The sequence below is a fragment of the Salvelinus sp. IW2-2015 genome, unplaced genomic scaffold (genome assembly GCF_002910315.2).
Source record: "Salvelinus sp. IW2-2015 unplaced genomic scaffold, ASM291031v2 Un_scaffold3168, whole genome shotgun sequence".
NCBI classification, from domain to species: Eukaryota; Metazoa; Chordata; class Actinopteri; order Salmoniformes; family Salmonidae; genus Salvelinus; species Salvelinus sp. IW2-2015.
This window is the reverse complement of record NW_019944456.1, coordinates 98,220-119,028: the sequence shown is the minus strand read 5'-3', so window position 1 is coordinate 119,028 and position 20,809 is coordinate 98,220. Positions and strand designations below refer to the sequence as shown.

At 42.7% G+C, this 20,809-nt stretch overlaps 1 protein-coding gene and 2 long non-coding RNA genes across 3 annotated transcripts in view; 1 reads left to right on the top strand and 2 right to left on the bottom strand.

Moving 5' to 3' along the window:
* Positions 1–1,620: 1,620 nt before the first annotated feature.
* LOC112075450 (ryanodine receptor 3-like) lies at positions 1,621–9,004 on the bottom strand. Its single transcript, XM_024142452.2, has 4 exons — positions 8,905–9,004; positions 7,908–8,001; positions 6,144–6,218; positions 1,621–1,795 (listed from the first exon to the last, which is right to left on the bottom strand). Exons 1-4 carry the CDS (start codon positions 8,957–8,959, stop codon positions 1,621–1,623), a joined length of 399 nt encoding a protein of 132 aa, XP_023998220.2. The 5' UTR covers positions 8,960–9,004.
* Positions 9,005–12,265: 3,261 nt separating this feature from the next.
* On the top strand, positions 12,266–12,784 carry LOC139025729 (uncharacterized). The gene is made up of 3 exons (XR_011477345.1): positions 12,266–12,282; positions 12,365–12,451; positions 12,540–12,784. It is a non-coding gene; the product is annotated as an uncharacterized lncRNA (long non-coding RNA).
* Positions 12,785–16,433: 3,649 nt separating this feature from the next.
* Positions 16,434–20,809, bottom strand: part of LOC139025730 (uncharacterized) — a 13,820-nt gene continuing 9,444 nt past the window's right edge. Inside the window, exons 2-4 of the long non-coding RNA XR_011477346.1 lie at positions 18,323–18,397; positions 17,720–17,798; positions 16,434–16,535 (exon numbers count right to left, since the gene is read on the bottom strand). This is a non-coding gene — a long non-coding RNA (uncharacterized lncRNA). The remainder of the gene's footprint in view (positions 16,536–17,719; positions 17,799–18,322; positions 18,398–20,809) is intronic.

Here is a 20,809-nt window from a genome sequence, read left to right as displayed (position 1 = left end):
TAAATGTCCTCTCAGACCTAATTGAAACCAGCCATAACAGTTCCTATTAGCCCTGGGAACATGACAACTATATTATTATGAGTTTATCAGTCTGGCTGGAGAAGGTCAATATAATACATTGTCTGTGTATATAGTGTGTGTGTGTGTTTCTCTCTCTCTGTGTGTGAGCGAGAGAGAGAGAGAGAGAAGAGAGAGAGAGAGAGAGAGAGAGGAGAGAGAGAGAAGAGAAGAGAGAGAGGAAGAGAGTGGAGAAGAGAGAGAGAGAGGAGAGAGAGAGAGGAGAGAGAGAGAGAGAGAGAGAGAGAGAGAGAGAGAGAGAGAGAGAGAGGAGAGAGACGAGAGGGTGAGAGAGAGAGAATGCGGATGTATGCCTGTATGCGTGTGTGTGTGTGTGTGTGCGTGTGCTTGCAAGCATGGTTGTGTGTTACGGCCAGCACGGACCTCATTAATTACAGATATGTCTCAGGGAAGAGTATTTCAATTAGAACTATTGCAGAAGGAGACGGCTATTAGATATTTCATATGTCTCGAAGTATTATGTTATTATATAATGTTATCTGACTCATGCTGTGGCCGTAAATCATAATCTAACAACATGGAGCAGACAGCAACATGTCTCTGGATCCCTCAGACAGACAGTCTCCTTCTGTTTGCTTCTTTATATCGTTCCTGGCCATGTACTGTGGTCGTAGAATGCAATGAAGGTTCTGCTATAGAACTAGAATGAATTCTAATTCCATGAGTTCCGTATACACCTTGGTGGTGCTTCTTGGTTCTGTTGTATTGACGGTGTGACTTGGTTCTGTTGTATTGACGGTGTGACTTGAGTTCTGGACTAGAATGTAACTGCTGGTAGTTGTGTAGGGCTACAAGAATGACCTTTAACAAGTCAAATTGTACAGTACGTACTCTTTAAAATATAGCTGGGTCTTGTGTGCTTTGACCTTTCCCAGACATTTCTATACAAATCAATACTCCAATACACCTTCATGTGAGGAAATGTAAAGAAATGTACATGGCAAGATAATGCATGAATAGTATACTGAATACATAGTATGAATATAATATACTAGTATATTGTATATATACTATATATACAGTATACTAGTATATTATATACATACTATATATACAGTATACTAGTATATTATAGATATACTATATATTCAGTACACTAGTATATTATATACATACTATATACAATATAATAGTATATTATATTCATACTATATATACATAGTATACTAGTATATGATATACATACTATATATACAGTATACTAGTATATTATATACATACTATATATTCAGTATACTAGTATATTATATGCATACTATATATACAGTATAGTAGTATAGTATATACATATTGTATATACAGTATACTAGTATATGGCATACTGTAATGGTATATATACAGTACACTAGTATTATATACATACTATATATGCAGTATACTAGTATATTATATACCTACTATATACATTATACTAGTATAGTATATACATACTATATATACAGTATACTAGTATAGTATATGCACACTATATATACAGTATACTAGTATATTATATAACATATTATATATACAGTATATACATGTATATACTATCTATAGCATCTATATATTCAGACAAACCTTGGTAGCCCTGAAGCAGAAAGCGGTGGACTTGGTATCGGACTTCTCTCTCTCCTGTAGGACCAGACCCTGCTCTTCGGTCAGCGCCAGGTAGTGACCGGTGGACAGGTGTCGCAGACGGAACGCCTGCCCATAGCGAATGTGGCTACCGCTCCAGCTGACCAATCACATAGAGGGGAGGAACCCAGAGAGATGTCAATCTAAATGCTACAGTAATCCCTATAACCCATTCCCAATGAAAAATAGGGGAACAACCATGTCAACAAAGCATGTGACAAATAACATTTGATTTGATTTTGATTTTGATTATAAGACACGCAACAAGAGTTGATGATATGCAGTTTTTTGTATTTTTTTGTTGTCTTTTGGTGAGTTTTATTGGGTATTTATTGGTGTTGTATGTATTGGCTGGTGCCATCAAATGTCCCCTTTGGGGGATTAATAAAGTGCTATCTTATCTTAACGTGTGAGTGAAAATGTGTCTGTTTGTTAGAGACATTGAGTGTGTTTCATTCAGATGTATTTTGGGGAGAGGAGACATACAGCATACAGCCTCAGGCATTTCAGCATCCTTCTACAATGAAGCACATCCACTGTTTCAAAATATCTTAGTACACTGGTTTTCAAACCTCCTCGGGGACCTCCATATCTTTAAATTGTTGTTATAGACCTGAACTAGCTTACCTGATTAACCTAGTCAAGGGTTTTATGATTAGTTGACGGTTGGAATCCATGGAACGGCTGTCTCCAATCATTTATACAACGTGACAGAATAACCAACACTAAATGGTGACAGCGGGAATGGCCCGTCCGACGATGCCACAACTTTGGCAGCTGCAATGGCCCGCCCAACACCACTGCAACTGGCCCGCCCGACGTCGCCGCAACTTCGGCAGCTGCAATGGCCCGCCCAACACCACTGCAACTGGCCCGTCCGACACCGCTGATACTTCGGCCGCTGCAACTGGCCGTCCGATGCCGCCGCAACTTCGGCAGCTGCAACTGGCCCTGACCGACCCGCACCACGTTCCTGTGGTCGTCCTCGAGGCCAGTGTCGTCCCACTGCTTGTGCAGCGCGTCAGGGGAGGGGTACGGCCCAGAGGAGCGGTGCTGGGTTCCTGCGGTTGACATCCTAGACGCTTCGCTGACTAGGGATTTTCACCATCGGCGCCCTGAATGACCCGCCCCGCATCCCTGGGGTCGCCCTGAGACCGGTGTCTTTCCGCGTAGGGGGGGGAGGGGTACTTTCACGGATTACCCCGATACTGCTGCTCATTCGTGCACCAGCTCCGGAAGTCTACGTCACCGGCCTTCTAGGGGTGACTGAACTGGATTCATTACCACCAACCCCGGACTGTCTTGTCTCATTACGCACACCTGGTTCCCATTACCCTTGATTAGTAATTGTATATATGTGCCCTCTGTTTACCATTGTCTTGTCGGTTATTGTTCCCATATCCGTTGGTCTTGTGAGTAACTGTGCTTTGTTGTTTCGGCTTTTGTGCTGCGTGTATTGTGTACTAGTTCTTACGGGTCTCGTCCCGTCTATTGTTATTACGGGTCTTGTCTCGTGTAATGTTATTACGGGTCTTGTCTCGTGTATTGTCATTACGGGTCTCGTCCCGTGTATTTATTAGAGGTTAAGCTCACTCTTTTGTTTGGGTTACATCCCTGTGTTTTTGTATAAGTGTTTGTTTTGAGCTTCGTCCCCGTGCCTTTCATGGCATGTTGTATTTTTGGGTGGAGTATTAAAATCCCCTATTACGTATTCCTGCACCTGTCTCCAATAATTTATACAATGTGACAGAGAGGACATCCATCACACTTTGGACTGTCATTTCAATATTAAAACTACATTCCAAAATTATGAAATAATTGGATCAACCAATATGAATCAATAAGCTGTTAAAAATGCTCATAGCATGTCTTATAATCAAATCAAAATCAAATCAAATGTCATTTGTCACATGCTTTGTAAACAACAGGTGTAGACTAACAGTGAAATGTTTACTTACAGGCCCTTCCAAACAATGTAGAGAGAAATAAATAATAGAAAAATAATAACACGTAATAATAATAATCATAATAACAATAATAATAATAATAATACAAGTAATAATAAATACACCAGGAGTAACGATAATTTGTCTATATACACGGGGTACCAGTACCGAGCTGCTGTGCAGGGGTACGAGGTGATTGATGTAGATATGTACATATACGTAGGGATAAAGTGACTAGGCAACAGGATAGATAATAAACAGTAGCAGCAGCTCATGTGAGGAGTCAAAAGAGTTAGTATAAAAAGAGTCAATGCAGACAGTTAAATAATTAACCAAATAGCTACTCAGAATGAACTATTTATCAGTCGTATGGCTTGGGGGTAGGAGTTGTTCAAGATCCGGTTGGTTTCAGACATGATGCATCGGAACCGCTTGCCGTGCGGTAGCAGAGAGAACAATCTATGACTTGGGTTAGTGGAGTTTTAGAAAATGTTTAGGGCCTTCCTCTGACACCGCCTGGTATAGAGGTCCTGGATGGCAGGACGCTTTTGCCCCAGAGATGTACTGGGCCGTACGCACTACCATCTGTAGTGCCTTGCAGATGGACACCACGCAGTTGCCATACCAAGCAGTGATGAAGCTATTCAAGATGCTCTCAATGGTGCAGCTGTATAACCTTTTTAGGATCTGAGGTCCCATGCCTAATCTTTTCAGCCCCCTGAGAGGGAGGGAAGAGGCGTTGTCGTGCACTCTTCACGACTGTGTTGGTGTGTGTTGACCATGTTAATTCGTCAGTGATGTGGACACGAAGGAACTTAAAGCTCTCGACCCGCTCCACTACAGCTCTGTCAATGTGAATGGCGGCGTGCTCGGCCCTCCGTTTCCTGTAGTCCACGGTCAGCTCCTTTGTCATGCTAACGTTGAGGGAAAGGTTGTTGTCTTGGCACCGCACTGACAGGTCTCTGACCTCCTCCCTACAGGCTGTCTCATTGTCACCGGTGATCTGGCATACCACCGTCGTGTCGTCTGCAAACTTAATGACAGTGTTGGAGTCGTCTGCGGCCACGCAGATATCGGCGAACTGGGAGTAGAGGAGGGGACTAAGCACACACCCCTGAGGGGCCCCCGTGTTGAGGATCAGCGTGGCGGGGCGGCCCATCAGAAAGTCCAGGATCCAGTTGCAGAGAGAGGTGTTCAGTCCCAGGGTCCTTAGCTTAGTGATGAGCTTGGAGGGCACTATGGTGTTGAACGCTGAGCTGTAGTCAATGACTAGTATTCTCACATAGGTGTTCCTCTTGTCCAGGTGGAAGAGGGTCGTGTGGAGTGCAATAGAGATTGCATTATCTGTGGATCTGTTGGGGTTGATACGCGAATTGGAGTGGGTCCAGGGTGTCTGGGAAGATGGTGTTGATGTGAGTCAGCGCATGCTCTGAGTACACGTCCTGGTATTCCGTCTGGCCCTGCGACCTTGTGAATGTTAACCTGTTTAAAGGTCTTACTCACATCAGCTACGGAGAGCATGATCACACAGTCGTTCGGAACATTTGCTTATGGCCCTATACAGTTTGTTGAGTGCAGTTAGCGGTGGTAAATAGACTCTCTTGGTAAATAGTATGGTCTACAGCTTAGCATGAGATATTCCAATTCAGGCTAGCAGAAGCTCAAGACTTAATTAATATTAGAGATTGCGCACCAGCTGTTGTTAACAAAGCCACACACGTCCCCCTTGAGCGAGGCTGTCGTTCACAGCTGCCATTCGATCCTGTCTATGCATAGAAGAACCAGCTAGATGTATATTATCCATGTCCTTGTTTAGCCACGACTCCGAGAAACATAAGATGTTACAGTTCTTCAGGTCCCGTTGATAGGATAGTCTCCAACGGAGCTTGTCCAGTTTATTCGCCAGTGATTGTACGTTCGCCAATAGAACGGAGGGTAGAGGCGGATTATTTAATTGTCGATGTAGTTTCGTCAGCATGCCAGCATGTCAGCCTCTCTTTCTTTTCCGAGTCTCAGAGATTAGGGCCTGTATGTCCAGAACTGCCGACTCATTTTTAAATAATTGGTCAGGAGCCAGTAAAACGTAAAACGGCAGCTATACCTTGCAGCGCCATTCTGATAATGCTTGAATCTCAAGAGATTCTTTTGGTGAAATAAAGGTTAATAATGCATTATACGTCATAGACAACCAGGTGGTTCATGGAAAATGCCATTGACTTCAAGGTGTCTGAAAGTGTATTGGGTGTTTATATTCTCAACCAAAAGGGTTCTACCTGCAACCACAAAGGGCTCTTCAAAGGGTTATCCTATGGGGACAGCCAAAGTAACCTTTAAGGTTCTAGATAGTGGATTTTTTTTTCTAAGAGTGTAGGAGTCTGAAGTGTGTCTGAAAGTGAGTGAGTGCAGTGAAGGTCAGACAGTGTCTGTGAAATGGATAAGTGAGAGAAGGTGGGAGTGAGGTTAGGGTCAGAGTGAAGGTGGGTTAGATGGGGGAGAGCTCACCCGATCCTGAGGGGCTCCAGCCTCCATAGGGAGCGGGACTTGGAAATTCCTTTACCCATCTCATAGTTCACTATCCTGGGGACACAGAAAGGGAGGAGAGGGATCAGGTCTGTTACAGCTTCCCGGGCAAAATAAATAGTGGGGGTACGCCGTACCAGTACAATTAATACAACATGCTCTAAGAACTATAGGCTACTACACATTTACTTAACATTAGTGCAGGTCAGCCGCATGAAACATGAGCAACTTGACTGGAAACCGGGTGGTATACGCTCCATATTGCGTTGTGGTTTGAGGAGAAGACGGACAAGGTGGAGATGAGTGGCCGAGATGCTCTCGGACAAGGTGGAGATGAGTGGCCGAGATGCTCTCGGACAAGGTGGAGATGAGTGGCCGAGATGCTCTCGGACAAGGTGGAGATGAGTGGCCGAGAAAGAGGCGCGCGTGGACAACAGTGGACGCCTCAATTCAGGCTACAAGTGTAAGCCTAATGACAATCGTAGAATGTCATGCCAATAGACCTAGGTGTTTTGTAACAGCTGTCTTTTTCCATTCATCACAATGCGGGTGCACAGCGCAGTGAGACTAGAACTCAGGACCTCTGCCCCAGCACATACCGAGACTAGAACTCAGGACCTCTGCACCAGCACATACCGAGACTAGAACTCAGGACCTCTGCCGCAGTGCATACCGAGACTAGAACTCAGGACCTCGGCCTCAGCGCATACCGAGACTAGAACTCAGAACCTCTGCCTCAGCGCATACCGAGACTAGAACTCACGACCTCTGCCTCAGCGCATACCGAGACTAGAACTCAGGACCTCGGCCTCAGCGCATACCGAGACTAGAACTCAGGACCTCGGCCTCAGCAAATACCCCAGACTAGAACTCAGGACCTCTGCCTCAGCGCATACGAGACTAGAACTCAGGACCTCGGCCTCAGCGCATACCGAGACTAGAACTCAGGACCTCGGCCTCATCGCATACCGAGACTAGAACTCAGGACCTCTGCCTCAGCGCATACCGAGACTAGAACTCAGGACCTCTGCCTCAGTGCATACCGAGACTAGAACTCAGGACCTTTGCCTCAGCGCATACCGAGACTAGAACTCAGGACCTCGGCCTCAGCGCATACCCAGACTAGAACTCAGGACCTCTGCCTCAGCGCATACCGAGACTAGAACTCAGGACCTCGGCCTCAGCGCATACCGAGACAAGAACTCAGGACCTCTGCCTCAGTGCATACCGAGACTAGAACTCAGGACCTCTGCCGCGCAAACAGACTTGACTGCCCTCCGGAAGCATTCCAACACATCTTTAATTGCACAAGGTGTGACACTTCAGGCTAAGGAGTGAGTGTCCCAGATCCCCATCTGATACACAGGCAGATTGTCATCAAGATAGACTTAGCACTATTTTATCCCATTTCTCTCTCAACGATTCAACAGAATGGTGATGGAATGTCATAGCATTTAACTGAAATCTCTCTAAAACATGAAGAACAATCTTTAGAAGTAGCTGTAAGTGTCAGTTAAAATGGTCCTCAATAGTAGAGCTTACAGCCTGTAATGACGTTTGACTAAAAGTTATCTTCAAAGTGATTAAAAGTAACCGTAAGTGATTATATGACAGTGTTAAAAGGGGGTTTACAGGAGAGATCCAAACCTACAGTTAAAATGGCAGACAAGAAGCCTACTGTACCTCTTATGCTCTGACAGTGTTACAGTCACCATTTTAAAATGGCTGACAGGAAGTCTACTGTACCTCTGCTCCATCTCGCTGGCCTCTGATCCAGGTATGGTCAGACTCTCATCATGTCCGTGACACAGACGCATCACGTGACCACCACACAGGAATCCTATTGGACAAACACAAGACCCTAAGATCAATAGGGAGCTTTTGAAGGTATGGTGCATTTTGTCCACCGAACGTAGCCTTAGTGACAATCTGATTGATTGAATGACTGATCTATATGGGCCTGTATTTAGTGTTTATTCTAATGTGTGTTTCTTTTATATGACTAATATAACTGCATTGTTGAGGAAGAGCTTGCAAGCAACCATTTCACTGTCCTGTTTATAGCTTCTATCTCAAGGCCATCAGACTGTTAAACAGCCATCAATAACATTGAGTGGCTGCTGTCAACATACCGACTCAAATCTCTAGCCACTTAATAATAAAACATTGGATGTAATAAATGTATCACTAGTCACTTTAAACAATGTCACTTTATATAATGTTTACCTACATTCCAACATTACTCATCTCTTATGTATATACTGTACTCTATACCATCTACTGCATCTTGCCTATGCCGTTCGGCCATCGCTCATCCATATATTTATATGTACATTTTCTCATTCACCCCTTTAGATTTGTGTGTATTAGGTAGTTGTTGGGGAATAGGTATATTACTTGTTAGATTTGTGTGTATAAGGTAGTTGTTGGGAATTTGTTAGATTATTTGTTAGATATTACTGAAGGGTCGGAAACTAGAAGCACAAGCATTTCGCTACATCTGCTAACCATCTGCCAACATCTGCTAACCATGTGTATGTGACCAATAAAATGTGATTTGATTTGACCTGCTGTATCCTGTGCACGTTACCAAATAAACTCTGATTTGATGTTTATTAAGTGTCTTACAAACACAGGTTACCCAGGGGAGCATAGCATTCCTTCGACAACTGAATACGTCCTAGTTCATAATGAAGTATTAACCTGAAAATGTAATGATATTACTGAGTTGTGGTGTACTTGCCCACAGCCACGTTGCTTCCTGACCGGGTAGGCTGAACGTTCCACAGAGTCTGCATAAAGGAGGCATCCACCTGGAAACACTACCGTTAGAGATGGACAGGTGCTGGAAGAGAGGACACACAGAGTAGGGTTAGGACCAGTGTGGGGGGGGGGGGGGGGGGGTGCAGACAGAGACAGGGATTTGAGACGGGTAAAGGAAAGATTTAAAGCTAGTTGGCATTTAACAACTTTGTCTCGACCCTGCCAGCTTTTTGGATATGCCTCTACAGCATATCGGTACTGGTCGATGTATACCTTCTGTATCCACAGTGCGTTACAGCCACTAAGACCCTAAACTCTCTTTAAGGACCTGCATCAGCTACCATTCCAGAATAAGATCTCAAGCCAGACTGGTCTTTGCTGGGGAGATTGTGCAGCTCAATGGGATCCCATGGCCCACTGATCACAATGAGACTGCCAACACCAGTTTAATCCACAACGCACAGCTCGACACGGACAGGGGACGGGACTCTGACAACAATGTTCAAAGATGTTCAGAATTAAATGAGACAAAACAGAGTATACTGGGTTGGGTTAAATCAATGATGTATACTGAACAAAAATATAAACGCAACCTGCAACCATTTCAACGGTTTTTACTGAGTTACAGTTTATATACGGAAATCAGTCAATTGAAATAAATTAATCTATATATTTCACATGACTGGGCAGAGTCACAGCCATGGCCTAGAAGGGCATAGGCTCACCCACTTGGGAGCCAGGCCCAGCCACAGACAGAAATACTCCTCAGTTTCATCGGATGTCCGGGTGTCTGGTCTCAGACGATCCCGCAGGTGAATAAGCTGGATGTGGAGGTCCTGGGCTGGCGTGGTTACATGTGGTCTGCGGTTGTGAAGCCTGTTGGACGTACTGCTAAATTCTCTAAAATGACGTTTGGAGACGGCTTATGGTAGAGAAATTAAACTTGAGACATCTGTGGCATTGTGTTGTGTGACAAAACTGCGCATTTTAGAGTGGGCTTTTATTGTCCCCAGCACAAGGTGCACCTGTGTAATGATCATGCTGTTTAATCAGCTTCTTGATATGCCACACCTGTCAGGTGGATGGATTATCTTGGCAAAGGAGAAATGTTCACTAAAAGGGGATGTAAACACATTTGTGAGAGAAATAACCTTTTTTTTGTACGTATGGACAAATTCTATGATCTTTTATTTCTGCTCATGAAACATGGGACCAACACTTGACATGTTTCGTGTATATTCTTTTATAGAGGATTTCAGAAAACCAATAATTCTTTGTCACTCAGGAAATTACCCCTCTGTGATAAGTCATAGTTGCGCTACAATCTAATGTTTTCAGTAGGAGGATGAATCAGGCAATGATTCCCTTTGGTGGAGTTGAAACTCAGGCTGAGTAGACCTATGTTTGCCTCCCCAAAGGCATACATGTATAGCACACCCCAATAGCTACTGCTATCTCTGTTTAGCACGTCTCTCTCTCTCTCTCTCTCTCTCTCTTTCCTCTCCCTTCCTCTCGAAGTAAATGAATTAAGTTCAGAAGCATTATTCTGCGCAGCATAGAGTCCATTATGTGTCAGCTCATCAGCCAGATAACGGTTTCCATAAAAATGAAACTGAAAACAGGGATGGTTCTCTAGTAATTTCATTAAAGATCTTCCTGAATAGCCACTTCAAGTACTCCCTGGGATTGCCTTGTCACTGTCGAGGGCTGAGGGGAGCCGTATCTAAAGTATCTAAAGACGAAAAAAGTTTCAACAGGACTATTTCAAGTGGAGGATGATGTGATGGGGATAACAGTGTTGAGTGATTCTAACCTGGTCCCGGGTCTGTTTGGGTTGTCATGTTATTCCTAACCTGGTCCCGATCTGTTTGGGTTGTCATGGTTATTCCTAACCTGGTTCCCGGGATCTGTTTGGTTGTCATGTTATTCCTAACCTGGTCCCGGATCTGTTTGGTTGTCATGTTATTCCTAACCTGGTCCCGGATCTGTTTGGTTGTCATGTTATTCCTAACCTGGGTTCCGGATCTGTTTGGGTTGTCATGTTATTCCTAACCTGGTCCCAGAATCTGTTTGGTTGTCATGTTATTCCTAACCTGTTCCCAGATCTGTTTGGGTTGTCATGTTATTCTAACCTGGGTCCCGGATCTGTTTGGGTTGTCATGTTTATTTCCTACCTGGTCCCAGATCTGTTGGTTGTCATGTTATTCCTAACCTGGGGCCTGTTGCACAAAAGTAGAAATAGACATCCGGGATAAATGACTCAGCTGAGCTCAATGAAGCCAAAACATGTGCGTCCAGGCTTAATTGGTTGCACAAAGACCAAGCCAGGATGAGCAGACACGGATTCATTAAGCCAGGTGAACCAATCCTGGATAGGTGCGCGCTCACGGCTCACTCAAATAGACCCCGCCACAGATCACAGATTAACTGATTTACCATGGCAACTAGAGCCGCGTACTTTTCCCCGTCGGAAGCACAAATCCTCATGGAGGCATACGAGGAGGTAAAAGATATAATTAAGAAGAAAGGCAACACCGCCACAGTGATAAAGCAAAGAGAAAAAGGCGTGGCAAAGTATTGCAGACCGCCTGAATGCGTAAGTAGTGCACAATTACACACTCACCGCTCCGCTGAAACATCAGAATTACAATTCAAATATTTAATTCACATCTCCAAAAATGCAGTTTCTGTAATTATGAAACGGTTAAATTTTTAATTGAAATGCACTGCAAGATATGAGTGAAATTGTGTAAAGTAACTCCATCACACTATATAAAGCTATTGATAAATTTTTTGATATTTTTACTGAAAACAAGACAAAAATACAAGTAATTTTTTGCAGTGTGACTCCATTAAATGTGTGTGTGTGTGTGTGTAGATTAAACATGAACGGGCCAAAAAGGACATGGCAGCAGGTCAAAATCAAATACAAGGACATTCTGCAGAATGGTATGGTCCCTGACTAATATTAAACAAAGCACAAGCATATATTGTACCCAGAAGGTGCCTGCTCAACATTGTCTGTACTGTTTTAGCAGTGAAAAAGAATACCACCAGACAAGCACGGGTGGTGGGTCACCAAAGGCTGACCTTACCAGCAGAGGACATGGCCTTGGAGCTAAATAAAGGCAGGCCCGTCTTAGAGGGGATCCCTGGGGGGAAAGAGACGAGCATAGGTTCCTCCCAGATGCCACCCGCTTCATTCAAGGTATGTCCTCCCTCTCTACATGGGATACAACCACATTCATATTGAATCAACTTGGACTGTCTGACTTTGGTTTACCTATTGCCTTGCAGTGTCTGGCAGCACTGTGATCCTGTTAGAGCCACCAGCACAAGCACAGACGATGCTGATCCAGTGAGTACTCCATCAAAGGCATACTGTAGGCCTGGCATGTCTTGTCTACTAGCTTCAATATGAATCCGATTAAATGTGATAGGGTGAAGGCCCCAGTGCAGCAGCAACAGCACATGATGGAGACGATGATGAGGAGGAGACCATCTCTCTGGATTCCAGAAGGCATGAGGTATCATGTTAAGACTGTGAAAGTACTATTTACTCTACAATGGTGAGGAGTCCTCATCAAAAATCAAAAAATCTAATTTCTTTTACAGGACCCAGATGCTATACAGTGGGAAAACCAGCCTGGCAACATAGTGCGTATTAATAAAAGGACACCACATCCTGCCAAATTCCAGCTGCGCTAATTGTATTGTGTTCACAAGACTCACAAGCTATCAGAAAGTTGTATGGCAACCACCTCCGGCGCCAAATAGAACTGGCAGACATAGACATTCAGTACAAGAAGAAAAAGATGGAAAATCTTGCACTGGAGTCCGAAATAAAAAGAGGACAATTAGGAAACTGGACCTTGAAAAATAAAAAACTTGAGAGGGAGTGAGATATGCCTTCAATGTACACTGTATGCTAACTGTAACACAAATGTATTAATCATTATTTTCTTTCCTCCCAGCTCCAGAAAGATGAACACAGCTCAAAATAAAATTAGGTATATTCTCGTAAAGTCAAGTGAGCCATGACATATGAGCTCTTATTGTGAGCAACACAGGACGGTGGACCAATTTTCTAAATTTTATTTTATTTTCCCAGCAATCCAGTCAACCAAAGTCATCGTTATACAGGCATCGCTCCTCTTTTGCCCACCCCCCCAGCACCAGGTGTGGCCACTAAGCTATAATGAAGGCCCAAAATTGTGTGGTTCCTTTCTGGCTCTGACAATGGCAATGCCCATTCGTGCGAGATGTGGTGGATGAAGAAGCACTTGTGCTGAGGAGAGCCTGTCAAGGCCGAGAAGGGTCCTTCAGGCCGGTTGGAACCCACTGGGCCTTCCCTGATGACCATGCTATATGAAAGATACAGGTTTTCTGCAGATGGCATCAGGTATCTATGCAGACTACTGGGTCCCAGGATTAAGCACCGGCACTGCACGGAGCCATGCACTGAGTGTGGAAGCAAATGGTTTGTGTGGCCTTGCACTTTTTTGCTAGTGGAGCCTTCCTGTACTCAGTGGGGATGCAGAACAGCTTGAACAAGGCCACAATTTGCCGCACAATAAGGAGTGTGTGTCTGGCTATCAAAGCATTAGCAGATGTCTTCATCTCCTTCCCTGGCCACCAGAAGACTCTGTGACATCAAAGAGGAGTTCTATAGGATGCAGGTAAGAGATCTACAAATTAGCAGGACAACTGGTTTAACACATAGTAGATACTACTCATTAACTTTGTGTGACAGGTTTCCCCAATGTCATTGGTGCAGTGGACTGCACACACATAAGGATAAATGCCCCCTCAGGTGCCCATGAGGCCGATTTTTGGTGAATAGGAATCCTTTCACGCATTAATGTTCAGGTGAACATAAACTTTTTGATATTGTCCATTTGACGAACACTCTGCATTGCCAGTGATGTGCATTGATTGGTGTAATATTCCTCATCTTATGATTTCAGATGGTCTGCAATGCTGACTGTGTGATCAGCAATGTTGTGGCAAAATGGCCTGGCTCAGTCCATGACTCCAGAATCTTTCGAGGCTCTGAAATTATCAGTGCCTATCACAAGGTAACACCCACAACCCCTATTTTAACCATCATGGCTGTGTCAAAGAATATCACTGTGTTTATGAGGTAGTAATGATGAGATTTGTGTTGACAGGTGAATTCTCTGGTGTGTTGCTGGGAACAGGGGTATGGCTGCCAGCCTTTCTCCTGACACTTTCACAGACCCCCAGGAAGCACAGCAGGCCTACAACCATGCCCATGCCAGGACCAGGCCAGAGTTGAAATGACCTTTGCTCCTGAAGGCACGCTTTCACTGCCTTCAAAATTAAGGGTCAGCCCTGTTGGGCATGTGATATTACTGTGGCTTGTGCTTGTCCTCCACAATGTTGGCCTGCCTGAGGAGGAGAGGGCCCCAGAGTCCACCAGCCATGGACTGGACAATCCGGCAATCTTCCCTATGACGACAGTGGTCGGCTGCTGAGGGACCAATATGTGTTGAATTATTTTAGTTATAGTATGTGTGCTTTTCAATTTTGGTTAAATATGTCCTGCGGTGGCAGAGGAATTTGGTTTTTTTTTGGGTTCGTTTTTTTGACGAATTTGGCCTCTTATGATGTTTGTGCGGTATACTACTGTGTGTAATACAAGGCTGCAGAGGAGGCTACTGCATCCATTCATTTGTCTGTTCAGTTGATGTGTATGGATTTGTCCTGCATTTATTTTAGTGTGCAGACATGCAGGGTGTGTTATATACAGACCTTTGAATGTGTATGTATCATTTTTGTATATATGTGCTTTGGATCTGTGTGCTTTCATCTTGTAGAGTCACTGTGAATTCAGTTTCGAAAGGAGCTGATGGTTTACCTGCTTTGTTTTGTCCTTATCAATAAGGAACATAATGTACACATTGTGTTTTTATATTCATATGGAATGTGTATTTGTTTATATGACAGAGTACTAGGGCTACACTGAAGAAAAAGATAAGTCTAACATTTATGAGGCTGGTTCTTTCTGCAGAAAAGCTACATATTGTTTTTACAGTTTTGATACTTATGACAATGTGATACTTAATATTCTGGCACATCAGCATGTCTTTGTTTATGAAACCATCTGAAGTACAATTTCACGAAAATGCCCCAATCTGTCCATTTTAACAACTGTCCCTCTTTAAAAACAACTGGTTACAATATTATGACTTGGTGTTTTTTTTCCCCTCTGTGGCCCCTAATATTCTATCATTTTATATATTAGCCTTATAGTCTATGGGAAACTGTAATATTATTCTAATGATAGCAACATCATCTAAAAATCATTTTTTATCCAAAATCATTGAAATTAATAATCACAAACGTTTAAATAATAACAGTGGGTCTGTTATATGTGATAACAATGTATAGTGAGCAGTGAAATAACTATTGGTTTCCATTTGTGATGACTGCTGACTGACATTTAGGGATGAGATTAAATAGATTCCTGGAATTTAGCCTGGTCTGGAGCAGGCTAGCTCCACAGAATAATCTCCATGGTAATTTATACCATAACATTCCTCCTGCCCCCTATCCATCTTTAGTGCAACCGGATTACGGATCAATTGAGCCAGGATCACCAAGATATCCTGGCTTAATCCCTTATCTAGTTTTGTGCAACAGGCCCTTGGTCCCAGATCTGTTTGGGTTGTCATGTTATTCCTAACCTGTCCCGGATCTGTTTGGGTTGTCATGTTATTCCTAACCTGGTCCCAGATCTGTTTGGGTTGTCATGTATTCTCTAACCTGGTCCCAGATCTGTTTGGGTTGTCATGTTATTCCTACCTTGTCCCAGATCTGTTTGGGTTGTCATGTTATTCCTAACCTGGTCCAGATGCTGTTTGGGTTGTCATGTTATTCCTAACCTGGTCCAGATCTGTTTGGGTTGTCATGTTATTCCTAACCTGGTCCCAGATCTGTTTGAGGTTGTCATGTTATTCCTAACTGGTCCCGATCTGTTTGGGTTGTCATGTTATTCCTAACCTGGTCCCAGATCTGTTTGGGTTGTCATGTTATTCCTAACCTGGTCCCAGATCTGTTTGGGTTGTCATGTTATTCCTAACCTGGTCCCAGATCTGTTTGGGTTGTCATGGTTATTCCTAACCTGGTCCCAGTCTGTTTGGGTTGTCATGTTATTCCTAACCTGGTTCCCGGATCTGTTTGGGTTTGTCATGTTATTCCTAACGCTGGTCCCGGATCTGTTTGGGTTGTCATGTTATTCCTAACCTGGTCCCAGATCTGTTTGGGTGTCATGTATTCCTAACCTGGTCCCAGATCTGTTTGGGTGTCATGTTATTCCTAACCTGGTCCCGGATCTGTTTGGGTTTCTTTTCCCTTTCCAAGCCTCCTAGCCTGCTCTGGCAAGACAACCCAAACAGATCTGGGACCTGGCTAACAAGATTGAGATTAAGATTGATAGATTGTTTGGTTGATTGACTGACTATTGATACTACACCAGGTTACCTCTCTGTGGACACGCTGACCAGGATTAGGTCGTCTCCGATACGGACCTTCTCTCCTCTGACCTTTGCTTGGACGCAGGGTGGATGGTCCACCAGCATGCCTCACCTGGAGAGATAGAGGACAACAGGACTTGGATGAGACTGCATAGTCTCTTGTGACAGACTGTTACCATATGGTAACTGACAAGACTTTTAACATAGTAGCTGACCAGACTGCTAACTAGTAACTGACCAGACTGTTACCATAGTAACTGGTCCAACTGTTACCATAGCAGCTGGCCAGACTGTTAACACTCCAGATTTGGTTCCTTGTTCTGAGGATTACAATAAGACTATGGTAATATTGTAAATGAATCATAACTTCTACACTGTACATGAGCATACCAAAAACAGAAAGATACAGATCGTACATCTGAAATTGACATAAATATGCAAATGTTTGACTGGCAATGCAATTTCTTGCATTTAATTTGTGTCCATAGTCAAGTACCAAAGCATGGATTTACACAGACAGTGCTAGTGTATCGTCATGATTGTTATCGGGTTCGTTATGTGCTGTGTATTGTTAATCGGTTCGTTATGTGCTGTGTGATTGTTAATCAGTTCGTTATGTGCTGTGTGATTGTTAATTAGTTCGTTATGTGCTGTGTGATTGTTAATCAGTTCGTTATGTGCCTGTGTGATTGTTAATCAGTTCGTTATGTGTTGTGTGATTGTTAATCAGTTCGTTATGTGTTGTGTGATTGTTAATCAGTTCGCTATGTGCTGTGTGATTGTTAATCAGTTCGCTATGTGCTGTGTGATTGTTAATCAGTTCATTATGTGGCAGCCATTTTGCCTGGTGGTAACGTCTTCAGGTTGATATAGTCCCTCTATTCCGGGGGCTACAACACATACACATAGCAAGGTCAGCTATTAATATGGAAGCCAGTCTGCATGTCTAGTATAGTCACAGTTAAAGTATCACATCCGGATTGATAAATGGCTCTGCTTCATTTTGTAGTTCAAATCAATAAATCAAATCAAATGTATTTATAAAGCCCTTCTTACATCAGCCGATGTCACAAAGTGCTGTACAGAAACCCAGCCTAAAACCCCCAAACAGTAAGCAATGCAGGTGTAGAAGCACGGTGGCTAGGGAAAACTCCCTAGATGTCGCCTAGTTACCAATACAAGGCTGGCTCCATAGCAGACATAACCTGCGCCTCGAATGGCAACCTCCTCCTTTTTACAGCTCTACCACCAAATGTAGTCACAGGGAGCAAGGCTGTGTGCAATAGGAAGTGTTACCGATTGAATGTTCTTGTAATCCCACGTCAAATGACAGTTTGTCTGTCAACGATCTTGACGTCTTCAAGCAGGTCAGGTACTGTTGAGAAGCCACACAATATGAAATAGCAAGAAGATAGAAAAGGAAAACGATTGATAAAATATATGTCTGTCTTTCACGATTTGTTTGTAGCATTAACACATACAGAATATACAGTTTAATGTACAGTTTAAAACTCAAGCCATCGGCAGTGTTATCTTTGGAGCAACTGCAGTATAAGGTTTTAGGTAATACAGTAACAGTAACAGTGGGGGACTGGTGACCTTTTCATTCAACACGTAGGAGGGATATCCACTAGTAATACAGCTCTCGTACTGGGAAATCTTTCACAGATCTGGCTACCCACTCATTGGAGATACTTTGGCCATTGGAGCAACTGCAGTATAATGTTTGTGTAGGTGATACTTCGTGTGTCCCAAATGGGCACCCCTATTCCCTATAAAGTACACTGCTTTTTATCAGAGCCCTATGGGGTAGTGCAGTATAAAGGGAAAAAAGGTTCCATTTGGAACACAACCACTGTGGTTATGAGGGACAGGGTGGCAGATTTCCCCCATTCTCACCATTCCACTGAAGGAGTGGCGTAGGAGGATGGCGTGACCATAGAGCAGGGTCCGGTGTCCACCCCCCTGGGCCGCCTAGGAAGGAGGAGGAGGAGAGGCAACATACACAGCAGGTTAGAGTATGATGGCTGCATCTCAATAGTGTCATGTAGAATCCTCCCTTTGTCTCCTTTCCTTCATCTACACGGATCTGAGCAGACAGGAAAGCAAAATGGTCAAACCCTACGAGGAAGATTGAAATTGTGCTTTCATCTCTCTAGTTGTCTCTAATCAGTACAGATGAAGGAGAGAAAACAAGGGAAGGACGTCACTTTAAAATATTGAGGATGGATAACGGACATCCTTGGCTAGTACCTCCAGGAACAAACAGACGGACAGACAGGAACAAAAAGGAACCAAAAGGACTCATCCCACCCAGGTCGTGCTGCACCCCTACGTGTGTTAGACAGGTTCAGTTGACCAACGAGAAACATTTTGTTGCAGTACCGTGGACAAGGAAACGTCGTGAACCCCGTCAGAGAAATTAATTGAAGACAGACTTAAAACAAAACGTAATATTACTCACCCTCCTTAACAACCTCTAGGCGCATGAAGAAAAGAACAGGGTGACATAACATTAGCACACTTTAACCCAATAACCCACAAACTGTCTACAGTGTTGCTATCTATATTCCCTTTAAAGGAGTTACAAATCATTATTTTGGATAAAGAAAGAAAACATAAGATAAGATAGACATTGCTACACATTAGTGGTGGATAACGTGAGTTTCCCCTAGACCCCTAGAGCACCACAGATCTCCTCAGAGGGAGCTTCAATAGATTTATTTTTTCTTTCCCCTAATTGTCATCTGACCCTTTTTGTTGAAGATTTAATTTGATTTATGAATTTTTTTCTTTCCCCTAATTGTCATCTGACCCTTTTTGTTGAAGATTCAATGTGTTTATTTGGACAGTGAAGCTAAAACTTTTAATTTGAATCTACACTCCAGCATTTTGTATTTGAAATAAAATGTTTTATTTATTTATATATATTTATACGGGAGAAAATGTCACCGTTTTGGAAATGAAACTTTATGTTTCTAGTCTCATCTAGAAGGTTGAGGTGTATATTCTTGGGGGGGTATGATATTTATGCCTCTGTAACTTTCTTACTCAGGGTTATTCACGATTCATTCATGATAATCAATAATCATGATAGCATCCACATTAACGTAGAAGCGTTTAGAAGCGTATTATATTATCATTTACAATAAAAGTTAACTCCAAAATGACACAATACATTATTTACCCATTCATTTCTATTGGGCACAAAATAATCTGAAACACAACCAAAACAAACAGCAAATGCATCCAACACATTTGTAGAGTCACAAGCTTGATGTAATCATTGCGTGCAAATACAAAACTTTTGACTAAATTGAACACTCTATAAGTGAATTTGCCTAAAAACTAGATACATAAAGTGTTTTCATTAGTTAATGTTGAAATAGATACTGTATGAATGAATTTACCCTCAAATAACAGGTGACAGTAAGTACTGTCGCCTCAAATAAATTGTTTTATCTCAAATTCAAAATGCTGCAGTATAGAGACGAATTAAAGGTTTTAGCCTCACTGTCCAAATAAACACGTAGGGGAGTGTAAGAACTATATAAATCCAATCAACAACCAGTCTACAGTCTACACACTACAGTCTACAGAATATACACTACAGTCTACATTATATACACTACAGTCTACAGTCTTTACACTACAGTCTACAGTATATACACTACAGTCTACAGTCTATACACTACAGTCTACAGAATATACACTACAGTCTACATTATATACACTACAGTCTACATTATATACACTACAGTCTACAGAATATTACATTATATCACTACAGTCTACAGAATATACACTACAGTCTATACACTACAGTCTACAGAATATACATACAGTCTACAGAATATACACTACAGTCACAGAATTACACTGACAGTCTATACACGAGTCTACAGAATATACACTACAGTCTACAGATATACACTACAGTCTACAGAATATACACTAAGTCTAAAGAATATACACTACAGTCTATACACGCAGTCTACAGAATATACAATACAGTCTACAGAATATACACTACAGTCTACATTATATACACTAACAGTCTACATTATATACACTACAGTCTACAGAATATACACTACAGTCTTACACTACAGTCTACAGAATACACACTACCGTCTACATTATATACACTACGTCTACATTATATATCACTACAGTCTACAGAATATACACTACATTCTAAATTATATACAATAACGTCTACATTTATATACACTACAGTCTACAGAATATACACTACCAGTCTACAGAATATACACTACAGTCTATCCACGACAGTCTACAGAATATACACTACAGTCTATACACGACAGTCTACAGAATTAACTACAGTCCTATACACTACAGTCTACGATTATGAATAGCATA

Bases quoted from the DNA above. Each gene is read 5' to 3' on its own strand.
- LOC112075450 (XM_024142452.2), bottom strand. From the start codon at position 8,959: ATGCAGACTCTGTGGAACGTTCAGCCTACCCGGTCAGGAAGCAACGTG. The intron at 6,219-7,907 runs GTACAGTAGACT...CTGTGTCCCCAG, and splicing joins GCCAGCGAGATGGAGCAGAG to GATAGTGAACTATGAGATGG. The intron at 1,796-6,143 runs GTGAGCTCTCCC...GTGATTGGTCAG, and splicing joins CTGGAGCCCCTCAGGATCGG to CTGGAGCGGTAGCCACATTC.